General features: G+C 33.0%; 2 protein-coding genes across 2 annotated transcripts; both read left to right on the forward strand.

Annotated features, from left to right (window-relative positions):
* The first annotated feature begins 3,149 nt into the window (after positions 1–3,149).
* On the forward strand, positions 3,150–5,379 carry LOC110731105 (protein NRT1/ PTR FAMILY 5.5-like). Its single transcript, XM_021910943.1, has 2 exons — positions 3,150–3,847; positions 4,314–5,379. Exon 2 carries the CDS (start codon positions 4,445–4,447, stop codon positions 5,162–5,164), a length of 720 nt encoding a protein of 239 aa, XP_021766635.1. The 5' UTR covers positions 3,150–3,847; positions 4,314–4,444; the 3' UTR covers positions 5,165–5,379.
* Positions 5,380–6,203: 824 nt separating this feature from the next.
* Positions 6,204–10,421, forward strand: LOC110731256 (protein NRT1/ PTR FAMILY 5.5-like). The gene is made up of 5 exons (XM_021911101.1): positions 6,204–6,271; positions 6,504–6,601; positions 7,233–7,453; positions 8,380–8,915; positions 9,349–10,421. Exons 2-5 carry the CDS (start codon positions 6,580–6,582, stop codon positions 10,208–10,210), a joined length of 1,641 nt encoding a protein of 546 aa, XP_021766793.1. The 5' UTR covers positions 6,204–6,271; positions 6,504–6,579; the 3' UTR covers positions 10,211–10,421.
* Positions 10,422–12,746: the final 2,325 nt, after the last annotated feature.

Below are 12,746 nucleotides of genomic sequence, written 5' to 3' on the forward strand. Positions count from 1 at the left end.
CTTGAGATTTTAAGGGATACATCTTGGAGTCATATAATGTCGTTTGGAACAATATATGATCATTATATATTATCATAAATGTTCGTGGTAGGCTTGAATTACTGAAATCGGTGCAAGTTGTAAATCGGTAAATTGATCGTTTAGAGGAAAATTGGATGGTTCTACCCACCCAATTTTACTCCCAGAGGGTATTAAGGACCATGTTAAACATTTCAGCAATTTTTATTTCCGGGTGAAAAAAAGTCAAAAAATTCCAAAATTGAAGGCTAATATCAACGCTTTTTGAGAAATTTTGGAGGTTTTGGGTAGAGCTGTCAATTCGGGTAAACGAGTCGGGTTTGGGTCGGTAAGAGTGGATCGGGCCAACTCGGGTCGGGTCAATTCGGATTAATTCCATAACCTATGCGGGTCAGGTTTGGGTTAGGTCATGCTTGAATCGGGACATGTCGGGTCATACTTCTTATCGGGTTTGGGTCGGGTTTAAGTCGGGTTAATAACAGGTCGGGTTACATTCGGGTCGGGTGAACAATAGGTCGGGTTTAATTGGGTTTTCACGGGTTAAAACGGGTTAGGGTAATTCCCGGGTTCGAGTCGGGTTCGGTTCAAGTCAATAATTTGCGAGTTAGAATCAGGTCGGGTCATTCTCGGGTTTGAGTCGAGTTTGCTTCAAGTCAATAATTTGCGGGTTATAATCAAGTCGGGTTATTTTCAAGTCGGGTCATTCTCGGGTTTAAGTCGGGTTCGGTTCAGGTTGGGTCATTTCCAAGTCGGGTCATTCTCGGAGTCAAGTCGGATTATGTTCAAGTCAATAATTTGCATGTTACAATCAGGCCGGGTCATTTCCATGTCAGGTCATATTCGGGTTCAATTAACTATAAATGGATAATTATCATTTTTATCAAGCTAATTTTTTCCTTTGACTATAATATATATGGCAATATACTACAGAACTATAGTTTATAATTTAGGAAGATAATTATCTCCTTTGACCATACAACAAATATATACTATATATATTTAACTCTTAAATTTGAGGATGATGCTCCTTTCTTTTGCTTGGACCGACTTTGTCTCCCTAGACAAAATGCTTTGATCAACAATAATAAGGTGGTCTAAATTGCATTTAAGGTGATTTGAAATCGGGTCAGGAACAATTGGGGTTGAATTTAGGTCGGGTCAATCACAAGTCGTGTTGATTTCAAGTCGGGTTATTAACAAATCGGGTTGAATTTTTGGGTCGGGTTAGTAATAGGTTTGGTAAAATTCGGGTCGGGTCAATAATAAGTCGGGTTGAATTTGAGTCAGGTCAATAACAAGTCGGGTTGATTTCGGATCGGGTTTGTAACAGGTTGGGTTAAATTCGGGTCGGGTTAGGAAAGGGTCGGGTTGAATTCAGGTCAAGTTAGTAACAAGTCGGGTTAAATTCGGGTTTTGATGGGTTAAAACGGGTTTGGGTCAATTTCGGTTCAAGTCGGATTCGATTCAGGTCAATAATTTACGGGTTACATTCTGGTCGAATCATCTCCAGGTCAGTTCATGTTCGGGTCTTACATACTCGAGTCAACTCGGGTCTAGGGTTGGTTTCAGGTTAGGTCTGGTCGGGTTTGGGTCACCATTTTTTCGGGTTCAGATGGGTCAGTTAATAATCGGGTTTGAGTCGGTAATTCAGATCGTATCAACTTTTGACAGCTCTAGTTGAAAGTGTTTAATTTGACATTGTTTCCACAAAAAATTGACAATCTAGACTTGATGGGCTGTCTGCGGGCCTCGGATTTGGGTCTCATGTGAACCTGCAAAATGAATCTCGAGTCGGGGGCTATACCTTGATTCAACTAATATATTGAATACATTAATTTGAGATATGTAAGGAATATAATTTGGAATTGAAGTAACTGACTTAAGAACGTGGAGAATTGGAGATAAAATATATGTTTTCTACAATTCTTCCACTTGAGACACATAAAAATTCCATTTTGGAATGACAAAGTAAGACATTTTGTAATGAATTAAAATGTTCAATTTATAGAGGTTAATAAAACCCACAAAGGCACTAGCTACTCCATGTTCCTTGTGATTAGGAGTGGTACAAATTAAATTTTTAGGCCCACAAATAGATTACTAATCATGATTACAAGTACTTTTACCGTTTTTTTAGATGTATCACTTTTGATCGATATGGTATAATGTCTAAGTAATTTTTGGACTACTGCATTTTGAATAAAATTTTCATTGATACAAAGTGATGTATCTAAAAAATGGAGGAAATAGTTATAATAATGGGTCAATTAGTTGTCCCATGACTTTAAAGCATTTTTTTCTCATTAATATAAGTGCAAGTGTACAACCAACAAACGAATACAACCTGGAACTTATGCAGAAGGATATACATATATATAAAACTATAAACTAGTTTCATGTACGAGTACAACCAATATATATTAGAGACTTTCAGCATTTGTGATTAGTCAACCACTCAACCCAACACATTTCATTCCGTTACATGATCGTCTTTTCAGCCATAGGATAGTTCCTGACGTGCTCGAGCTAGCTAGCTTGTTCATCTACTTCTAAAGACAATCCAATAGTCGATTTCAATGTACATTAGATTCTGATAATATTGATCAATTTCAACGTACCAGATAAAGAAGCCTAGTGCTATGGCGGAGTATATCAACAACTTGAGTATGTATCTTTGATGTCTTATATTAATTGTCCGTAACATATATTTATGTTTGTTATGTAATAAATTACATATATATGGTTCTTGTTTAACTAGATTTTATTTCGTTTGAAAAATGCAGTACAATTGCAAAAATGGGTCAATATGTTTGCGGGCTATATACTGTGGCTAATGATGGTATACTTAACCGATGTATGGGAGCTTGAATTAATTCATGCGGCCGCGATTATTAATATATGGATGGGGTTGAGCAAAGTTTTGCCCATTGTCTTCGCTCATCTTGCTGATTCTTTCCTTGGAAACTTTTTCGTCGTCCTCTTTAGCAGCCTTTCCTCCATGATTGTAAGTAATTTAATCATATATTTCTTTAAACATAGACGATACAAATTATTTTGAGGAAGAAAATTACTGTAATATTCTGAACATTTACAGTGGTCATTTGAAATATGACTGTTATGCATAACATTTTAATGATTATGCGCATAACATGGGGCATAATCAACAATAGAAACTTGATTTTATTTTATTTATCTATATATGAAGTATTTTTTTTATACATAAACTAAGGTCAACTTAAGTAACATGTCTTGTAATCAACATTATTGGTAAATAATTGTAGGGACTTGGTCTAATATGGATGTCAACACCACCTGTGTTGGGCAAGTCAAACGGAAATTGCACCCAATACAAGCCTGAATGCATCGGTGAGCAGCAGAAACAACTCTTATACGCGGGGCTGGCCTTTACTGCAGTGGGAATCGCGGCTCATACTGCTAGCTATGCACCCTATTCACGGGAACATTTAGAGGTGATCGATGACAGTTGTGATTGTGAATGTGTGTGTTGTATTGTGGGATGTCGCACTCACTAGGTTGCTCTAGTCGCGCTCCTTGTAGCCGCTTTTGTCAAGCCATGGGCTATCTTATTTGGGATATGTGCCATACTTGGTGTGCTTTCTTTTCTTGCTTGCTTGATTTTGAGGGTTACAAAAGGGTGCAATGATAATAACCCTGCTTTGAGGCCACAAGGGAGCCCCCTTACTACAATTTTTCGGGTTCTTTTTGCTGCTTCCTCCAAGAGTTTCTGTCGAAGGCCTCATGATGCGAACGGGCTATATGAAAAACCTGACCCTAATCAAGAATTATTGCCCCATTCGAAGAGCCTTAGGTAAATAAACTCCCCTGCTTAATCAATTATATTATTGCTTCTATTACTAATTCTGTTTCTTTTAAGTTCCTTACAATTGTTTTTTTCACAAGTTGACTTAAAATCTAAGAAACATTTAATTTCATGGAGCTATTGTAATACTATGTATCTAAAAACTAATTTACAAAAATTATTTTGCTCAATTTACCGTGTACAATCACATGCTGTATTTATCAAGGTACACCTGGTTGTATGGTGGATGAGTTAATCGTACTCTTATAAGATACAAAATATATAGGTGAAATTATTTGTTTTACTCATGTTTTTAGTTGGAGTATAGTCCAAAACCACTAATTTCCCCTCATTTTGTCGTAAATTTAAGTGGTATATATATTTTTTAGAGCACTAGGGTTCATAAAATGGTCTAGGTGATCAAGAGAGAATATTAATTTTATTAACTAGTGTTGTTTTTTGTTACACATTGCAGTGGTCTCGATAAGGCAGCTATAATCAAAGCAGAGTCATCATTAGAGCAACAAGAACAAAAAAAGATGGAGCCTTTGCAAAGTAACAGAAGTAGAGGAAACCAAGACATTTATTCGCACAATTCCAATTTGGATGACCTTCATTGTTTGTGGCATTGTATCATCCTTAGGAGCTACCTACTTTCTCGAGCAAGCGAAACGCTTGGATCCTAGAGCAGGGAAAGCAAAAGCCCCTCTTATACTCTTCTTATGGTTTTATGACCAATTTCGAAGAAGCTTCACCACTAGCTTCCTTGGCACATTTGCTTTAAGTGGCCGTTATGCACCTAGGATTGGAATAGTGGTTGCAATGATGTACGCTACACTTTCTTGCATCGCGGCAGCAAAGGTTGAGACAAGAAGGCTCGGAGTTGTCAAGAATCATGGCCTAATTGACAAGCCAGACGAAAGAGTACCTATGACTATATTTTGGCTATTGCCTCAATTCGCGTTACTTGGTGGCCTCGATGGTATTCAAAGGTTATGTGCTTATAGCTTTTCCGTCGATCAAGCTCCTAGCTCCATGATTAAGTACTTCAATCTTTTCGCTAGGGGGTTCTTCGGACTTGGGGTCATGGGAAGTGTTGTTTCTGTTTACATTGTTGGGATGATTAGTGAGGCAAAAACAGGAACAAATTGGTTTCAAAGTACATTGAACACAAGTCGATTAGACAACTATTATTGGGTGTTGGCTACACTAGCCGCGGTTAATCTTGTTGTCTATATTGTGGTGGCTTGCTTGTATCGATATAGGGAATCCAGATTAGAGCAGATGGTGCAAGGAGCATTCAACTTCATGGATGATGATTTTTGATTGACTTGTTGCATTATGCATATGATCGATTTACATTCCTTAATGTTGTTTATTGTTGTGTTAGTGTTTTAAATTATCGAGTTAGATTGTATTCTTGATCTTCTCTAAGGATGTTATAACTCATTGATCCCCCTTCCCAATTTGAATTTTTATACATCCTTTTGGATCTAGTTAAAATAATAAGTTGCGATTATATTGTCTTAACGATTTATAAATAAAATAATCACTTGATATAACTCCTCGCTCGATCCCCCTTCCCAATTTGAAATTTTATACAACCTTTTCGATCTACTTGAAATAATAAGTTGGGATCACATTGTCTTAACGATTTATAAATTAAAAAATCACTTGATAAAAGGATATTAATCATCTATAATTAAGTTGTGTAATTTTTATCCTTTACCAGAAAATGTTACTACCTTTGTTAATGGTTTACTTGCAACTTTGGGGTATTATTTGTGAAAAAAATCCAAAATTGTAGATAACCATTAACAGAGTTAGTATATCGGAAAATCAAACCGTATTTCGTACCCTTTTAGACCCAATACTAAGAGCACAACGTATACAAGCCCCTTTAGCCAAGCCCATTCTAGTTGTAAAACACTTGAAAGAACGCCCATCAATTTTATGTTATTATATTTTATTTTAACTTATTTATTGAAAGACTATAATGAAGTCTACCAAAAAAAAAAAAGAATAAAGGTTGGTACGAACGTACGAATTTGGCACATGTTATTATTGTTACAAGTTACAACAACAATGTTTTGGGTATAAAATGACCATAAAGTTTGGACAAGTTGGGTCAATATATATGTTTGATTCTTTTTCGTTGTAGTAATAAGGTGGCTAACTGGCAACTCACGTAAGATGATTATAATTATTACATTAGCAATAATATATAATCTATAATAGTTAATAAAACTTTCATTAAAGCTACTTGCATTGCAAGTAGTTATTTTATTAAGATAAGGTTGCTTAGCAGCCTCCTTATTCTATACATATATGTTTCTTAGGAGAAATTATTTGCTGACTGATTTAAGGATCCTATATACTTGTATATAATACCCTCCTTTGCTAAATTTTCTGTACACCAATCAACCAATATAGGTAAATACTAATTAGTTTTCAGCTTATTATCATCTTCTTTAATTTGCCTCTTTTCTTTTTTTCATTTTCGCTATGATCATATTCTTCTTTTTTTAGCATCTTGTTCTAACTATATATTCTATAACTAAATTTCACTTCTTTTTTTTAAAAATGTAAATTTGATATTTGGTGATTTTGCTTTATTCTAGGCTTTTTGCCAATTAATTACAAAATAATTGTGTGTTTTATCTAGGTGAAAGGGCAATTTAAAGGCTAGATTATTGTCTTCAGCTCAAACCACCTTGGCAGGAGTACAAAACAGTGGAGCTATGGAGTATATTGGCATATTGAGTATGTAGTAAATCTAATAATTTGTTAATTTTAATCTTATACTTCTTCATATAACTTAAATTAGGTATATCAAAGGCATAAACATTAACTTGTGCATCGAACTACTCATTTCATCATGCTTGTGGGTGATAGGAGTCTCTCCACATCCAATATATTGAGAGGGTAAAACCACCGTAGGAAGGACTATCAACTCTCAATTCACTCGATACTTAAATATTGAAAAAATCTAAAGATAGGCTCGAAAAGGTCATGAATAAGCTTGAATATAATATACAAGTATTACCTTATAAGTCTTAACGGATTACTAAAGTATTCTGTACGTCATTTATATACTCCCTCCATTTCATATTAATCACAACACTCCTTCCCTTTTACATCCATTTCATATTGAATACTCCATTATTTTATAATATCTCTCTCTCAATAACCCCACTTTCACAAATACTACTATGTACTTTTTTATTATTTAATTTCTCCCTCTTACCAACAATACTTTTTGTCTTTATATATATTTTTTTCTCTAAGATTGTTTGGAATGTTGTGACACTTTTAGTTTGTTCATTCTTGATCATATGACGTCTAACTTTGATTAACTAACTCCATTATTTCATTCCTTTGAATATGTATGCAGTACGTTTGCAAAAATGGGTGAATTTGTTTTCCGGGTATATATTGTGGCTAATGATGGTGTACTTAACCGATGTATGGGAGCTTAAATTAATTCATGCAGCTGCAATTATCAATATTTGGATGGGATTCATCAAAATTCTGCCTATTGTCTTTGCTTACCTCGCCGATGCTTTTCTAGGCAACTCTTTCGTTGTCCTCTTTAGCAGCTTCTCCTCCATGATTGTAAGTCATCTTAATTTATCTTATCTTATACTTCTTTCGTTCTTTTTTACTTGACCCGCTTTGACTATTACCATACACTTTTTACCACCCCTCCCTTGATTGTCTTTTGTGAATTATACGTAGGGAATTGAAAAAAACATATTCATGTGTAAGAATGTAATTAAGATATTAGGAATCATCTCAATAAGCTCTATCATAATATATAACTTTTATAATATTTACTTATGAATAATTAAAAGTTATTGATGATCAAAGTTTTGCATTGACAAATTTGATAAATGAAACAGGTCAAGTAATTGATATACTCTTATCTTAATAACTAAGTTGATTGCTAGGCAATAAACTTCTTACGATTCAATATTTGCATGAACTTAGTCAACTCTTTGTGAATTGAAAAAAATAGAATAAAAATTAGGAGTCTAATTGCAAGCGGATCAGTATTCCATTCATTCTAAAATTAATTGTTAGAATAAAAAAATATCACACTTTTTTCTCAATTTCTTGAATATATGCTGGAGAATTAGTCTGACCCAACAACTAATTATATTTAATTTGTTTCGGACCATGTAATAATCTTGGTAATTATGAACAATAAGTAATGAGTTATATATATAACTAAACTTTTAAAACAAATTTAATCTCCCTTTCAAATAACTGTCTTATATAAGCTGGTTTATACCAATAATTCAACTCTTTGGTTGTCATTCGAATCCAAATTATTTGATAATAGGTTCTATATATAATAAGATTTTTGTATTAAGCCGCCCATGAGTGCATTATTATTCTGGTTTTAATTTCTGTCTAATAGATATTATGCAAGGAGATTATTAATTATTATTAATTTGTTTTTTGTGACATAATTAAGCTAATGTCAGCTTAATCAATATTTCTTGTACCAAATATAATGTTGAATAATATTAATGTAGGGACTTGGTCTAATATGGATGTCAACACCACCAATATTGGGCAAGTCAAATGGAAATTGCACCCAATACAAGCCTGAATGCATTGGCGAGCAGCAAAAACAACTGTTTTATTCGGGGCTCGTATTCACCGCGTTGGGAATGGCTGCTCTCTCTGCTTGCTATGCGCCTTTTGCGCAGGAGCAAGCAGAGGAGGCTGCTGCTAGTAATAGTACACGTCGCGTAGGGTGGTGTCGTACTCACTTGGTTGCCTTTGCCGCGCTCTTAATAGCAGCCTTTGTCAAGCCATGGGCTATTTTGTTTGGAATTTGTGCTATACTTGGTGTGGTTTCTTTCTTTTTTTGCTTAATCTTTAGGGTTTGCTTAGGGGTTGGGAACCCTGCTCCTAGGCCACAAGGGAGCCCCTTGACTACAATCTTTCGGGTTCTTTTCGTTGCTGCCTCCAAGAGCTTTTGCTCGCGCCCAAAAGATACGAATGAGCTCTATGAAAACTCTGATGACTCTCTCCGTGAATTATTGCCTCATACCAATGGCCTCAGGTTAAAAATTAATTCTGACTTATTCTATGTCATACCTATCTGCTATCTGAATGTACTTTCTTCATTCCATTGTACTTGCAACATTTTGACTTTTATATTTATCGATGCAGAACTCAATCATTAAAAAAATTATAAATAGAGAGAATATAACAAGATCTCAGTTGTGTCACACTTATATAAGATCAATCATTAAAGATGGTCAAACATATGTATATGTGAATAGTTGCAAATGTCAAATTCTAACGAGTAAAATGAAACGGATGAAGTATATATTCAACATGCTAAGTATCTGAAAAACTACGTCTTGTATTAACTAGCTAGCTAATTAAAACTAACATAGTATACCAAAACATGTTTATAAAAAGTTACATGAGTACAAGAAGAGTTAATTTTCATATAATTTGTATGTAATCTTACGCTTTGCAATTCGCAGGTGCCTCGACAAGGCAGCTATAATCGAAGCAGAACCCGTGCTAGAGCAACAAGAGAAGAAAAGATGGAGCCTTTGCAAAGTAACAGAAGTAGAAGAAACCAAGCTATTTATACGCACAATTCCAATTTGGATGACCTTCATTGTTTGCGGTTTTGTATCATCCTTAGGGGCTACCTACTTCCTCGAGCAAGCGAATCACTTGGACCGTAGAGTAGGAAAGGCAAAAGCCCCTCTTATACTATTCTATTGGTTTTATGACCACTTTAGGAAAAGCTTCACTAAAGGCTTCTTACCAACAATGGCCTCAAGTACTCGACGTTACATTTCACGAATTGGAATCGCGGCTGCCATGATATACGCCACACTTGCTTGCATCGCGGCAGCAAAAATAGAGACAAGAAGGCTCGGTGTTGTCAAGAGTCATGACTTAATTGACAAGCCAAACGAAAGAGTACCTATGACCGTATTTTGGCTTTTGTTTCAATTTGTGTTGCTTGGTTGTCATGATGGCATTCATCGATTGAGTGCTTACGGGCTATCATTGGATCAAGCCCCTAAATCCATGGTTAAGTACTTTAATCTATTCGCGAGGGGCTTCTTTGGCCTCGGGGTCATGGGAAGTGTTGTGTTAGTCGACATTGTTGGGAAGATTAGCGAGAAAAGAACGGGAACAAATTGGTTTCAAACCACATTGAATGCTAGTCGATTAGATAACTATTATTGGGTGCTAGCTTCATTAGGTGCTGTAAATCTTGTGATATATATTGTTGCGGCATGTTTTTATCGTTATAGGGTACCAAGAGATGGGCAATTGGCGGAAGGGCTATTACCTGTGGGCTTTATGGATGATGATCATATTTGACCACATTGGTGTGTGGGGTGTTATTTTTGGGTGTAAAAAGAAGTTATCAACTTGTCAATGGTCATATTGTCTTTGTCATTAGTAATAGGTATTGTATTAATTTAAATTATCCTAGCAATTCCCATCCTAGTGTATTCTTAGCTTGTCTTTAAGAATCACAAACCTACATGTAAAGAGTTAAAAGTTAAAAGTGGTCGGCTTGATTGATATACGAGTGATTTTTCATGCATTTCTAAAGATATTATGTAAAGTTGTACATTCATTATAAAGTTTTCTTAAAATGATCAAAAGTTACCCTAAATTCAATAAAAGTTACCTCAAAGTACATTTATATCTTTCCCTCAATATATATATATATATATATATATATATATATATATATATATATATATATATATATATATATAATAATTTAGTTCGAATAATAATTTAATTATTTTTTAAAAAAAAAACATAATTTCAATTCCGTAGTAAAAATAATTACTCTATTCAAAAAAAAAAACTTACATTAATTTAGCAAAAAAAATAAAGACTCTAAATTTAAAGTTGGTCCTAATTTCCGCATCCAAGCTACCCTAGTTCTCTCCATAGTCCATACTCTTTTCAAATAAATATCCTATCTTAATCTTCATTTTCCCTTTTATTCCTTAAAAAAACAAAAATCAAAAAAAAAAAATTAAATTAAATATTCCCTTTTAGTTTACCTTATTTAACTTTTTTTTTTAATTTTTATTAGGAAAACACAAGTTATAATTGCATAATTTAAGGTAAAAATTTCCTTACTTAGAGTCATGTCCTTAATCCACAATCAATTAATTCCAATAAAATCATATAACTAATATATACTTTTCGCCAAGTGTCGCCCGGATAGATATAAATAGACTTCATAAAATAAAAAAGTTAGTTTACAATTCTATTAAAAAAAAAACTTAAAAAAAATAAAGACTCTAAATTTAAAGTTGGTCCTAATTTCCGCATCCAAGCTACCCTAGTTCTCTCCATAGTCCATACTCTTTTCAAATAAATATCCTATCTTAATCTTCATTTTCCCTTTTATTCCTTAAAAAAACAAAAACCAAAAAAAAAAAAATTAAATTAAATATTCCCTTTTAGTTTACCTTATTTAACTTTTTTTTTTTTTAATTTTTATTAGGAAAACACAAGTTATAATTGCATAATTTAAGGTAAAAATTTCCTTACTTAGAGTCATGTCCTTAATCCACAATCAATTAATTCCAAAAAAAATCATATAACTAATATATACTTTTCGCCAAGTGTCGCCCGGATAGATATAAATAGACTTCATAAAATAAAAAAGTTAGTTTACAATTCTATTTGGATAGAATTTTAGGAAAATTGTTAGCTTAGAGATTTAATTTCGATAAAATTCCAATATTTCAAATGTACAACTTGAATTATAATTTTATTCGAAAAAATATTAGATTATAATTCTAAAAAATTATCATATAAAAAAAATTATATCATAATATTTTTTTGAGGGAAGGAAGTAATTCAAAGCGTAAAACATTTCTAACATATACTAATTGGTTAAAATAATACACTTCACAATTAATCTAATAATAGAATTTTATTACTATGTAAACCTGTCAATTAGGGTCGGGTCATGAGTCATCTTGAACTGGGTCATTTCAGGTTACGAGTTAAGAAATGTTCAACTCTTGCCCAAAGTTTTGGGTTCGGATCAACCTAACGAACTTTTGAACATTTATTTTTATATAATTTTTTTTAGCTAATTTTTTTTAATGTCTTAAATCGAACATTTCCATCAATAGAAAGCAAATCGTCACAAAAGCGCATCAATTCCTAATTTTTTTTTACAAGGAATTCCTAACTAATTTTGTATATATAATATATTTTAAAATTTGGTATATGTATTGATTAAAAATTTATCTTAATGTTCAATAAACAACCCGGGTATCGCACGGGCACAAAACTAGTCAAGTTATAAACGAAATATATTCAACATGGTTAGATCTTTTTGAAACGCCCAAAATAGTATATGGACTAACATTATGAAACGGAGGGGGTATTTTTTAAAAATTTTTGTAAAATAACAATTTATATTGAAAAGTCGCTACTATTTTTAATTTTTTTTTAAAATCACCGTGCATGACACGGTACCTAAACTAGTTTCACTAAAAAAATTAAGTTCAATCAAAATAATTTCTATTCGAAAAAATAATAATAATAATAATAATAATAATAATAATAATAATAATAATAATAATAATAATAATAATAATAATAATTTCTATAAAAATAATTTTATTTTGCCTTTAAAAAAAAAAAAAAAAAAAAAAAAAAAAAAAAAAAAAAAAAAAACCTTGAGATTGGCCTTGAAATTGAGTCGGTCTTGATTTCATAGTTTATCCTCTTTCCAAATATTCCATGATGATCATATAAAATCCTCTCTCTTCATAAACCCAAATTACAATTTACAACAACAGTTATTCATCAATGGCCTTAAAACCCCTAATGCTTCAACATAAAAAAATACATCTATGGCGTCATCGGC

Source organism: Chenopodium quinoa, unplaced genomic scaffold, assembly GCF_001683475.1.
Source record: "Chenopodium quinoa cultivar QQ74 unplaced genomic scaffold, ASM168347v1, whole genome shotgun sequence".
Lineage (NCBI taxonomy): Eukaryota > Viridiplantae > Streptophyta > Magnoliopsida > Caryophyllales > Amaranthaceae > Chenopodium > Chenopodium quinoa.

Excerpts from the sequence above, each read along its gene's own strand:
- LOC110731105 (XM_021910943.1), top strand. The coding sequence starts at position 4,445 with ATGACCTTCATTGTTTGTGGCATTGTATCATCCTTAGGAGCTACCTAC.
- LOC110731256 (XM_021911101.1), top strand. The coding sequence starts at position 6,580 with ATGGAGTATATTGGCATATTGA. Across the intron at positions 6,602-7,232 it reads GGAGTATATTGGCATATTGA|TACGTTTGCAAAAATGGGTG; the intron begins GTATGTAGTAAA and ends ATATGTATGCAG. Across the intron at positions 8,916-9,348 it reads CCTCATACCAATGGCCTCAG|GTGCCTCGACAAGGCAGCTA; the intron begins GTTAAAAATTAA and ends TGCAATTCGCAG.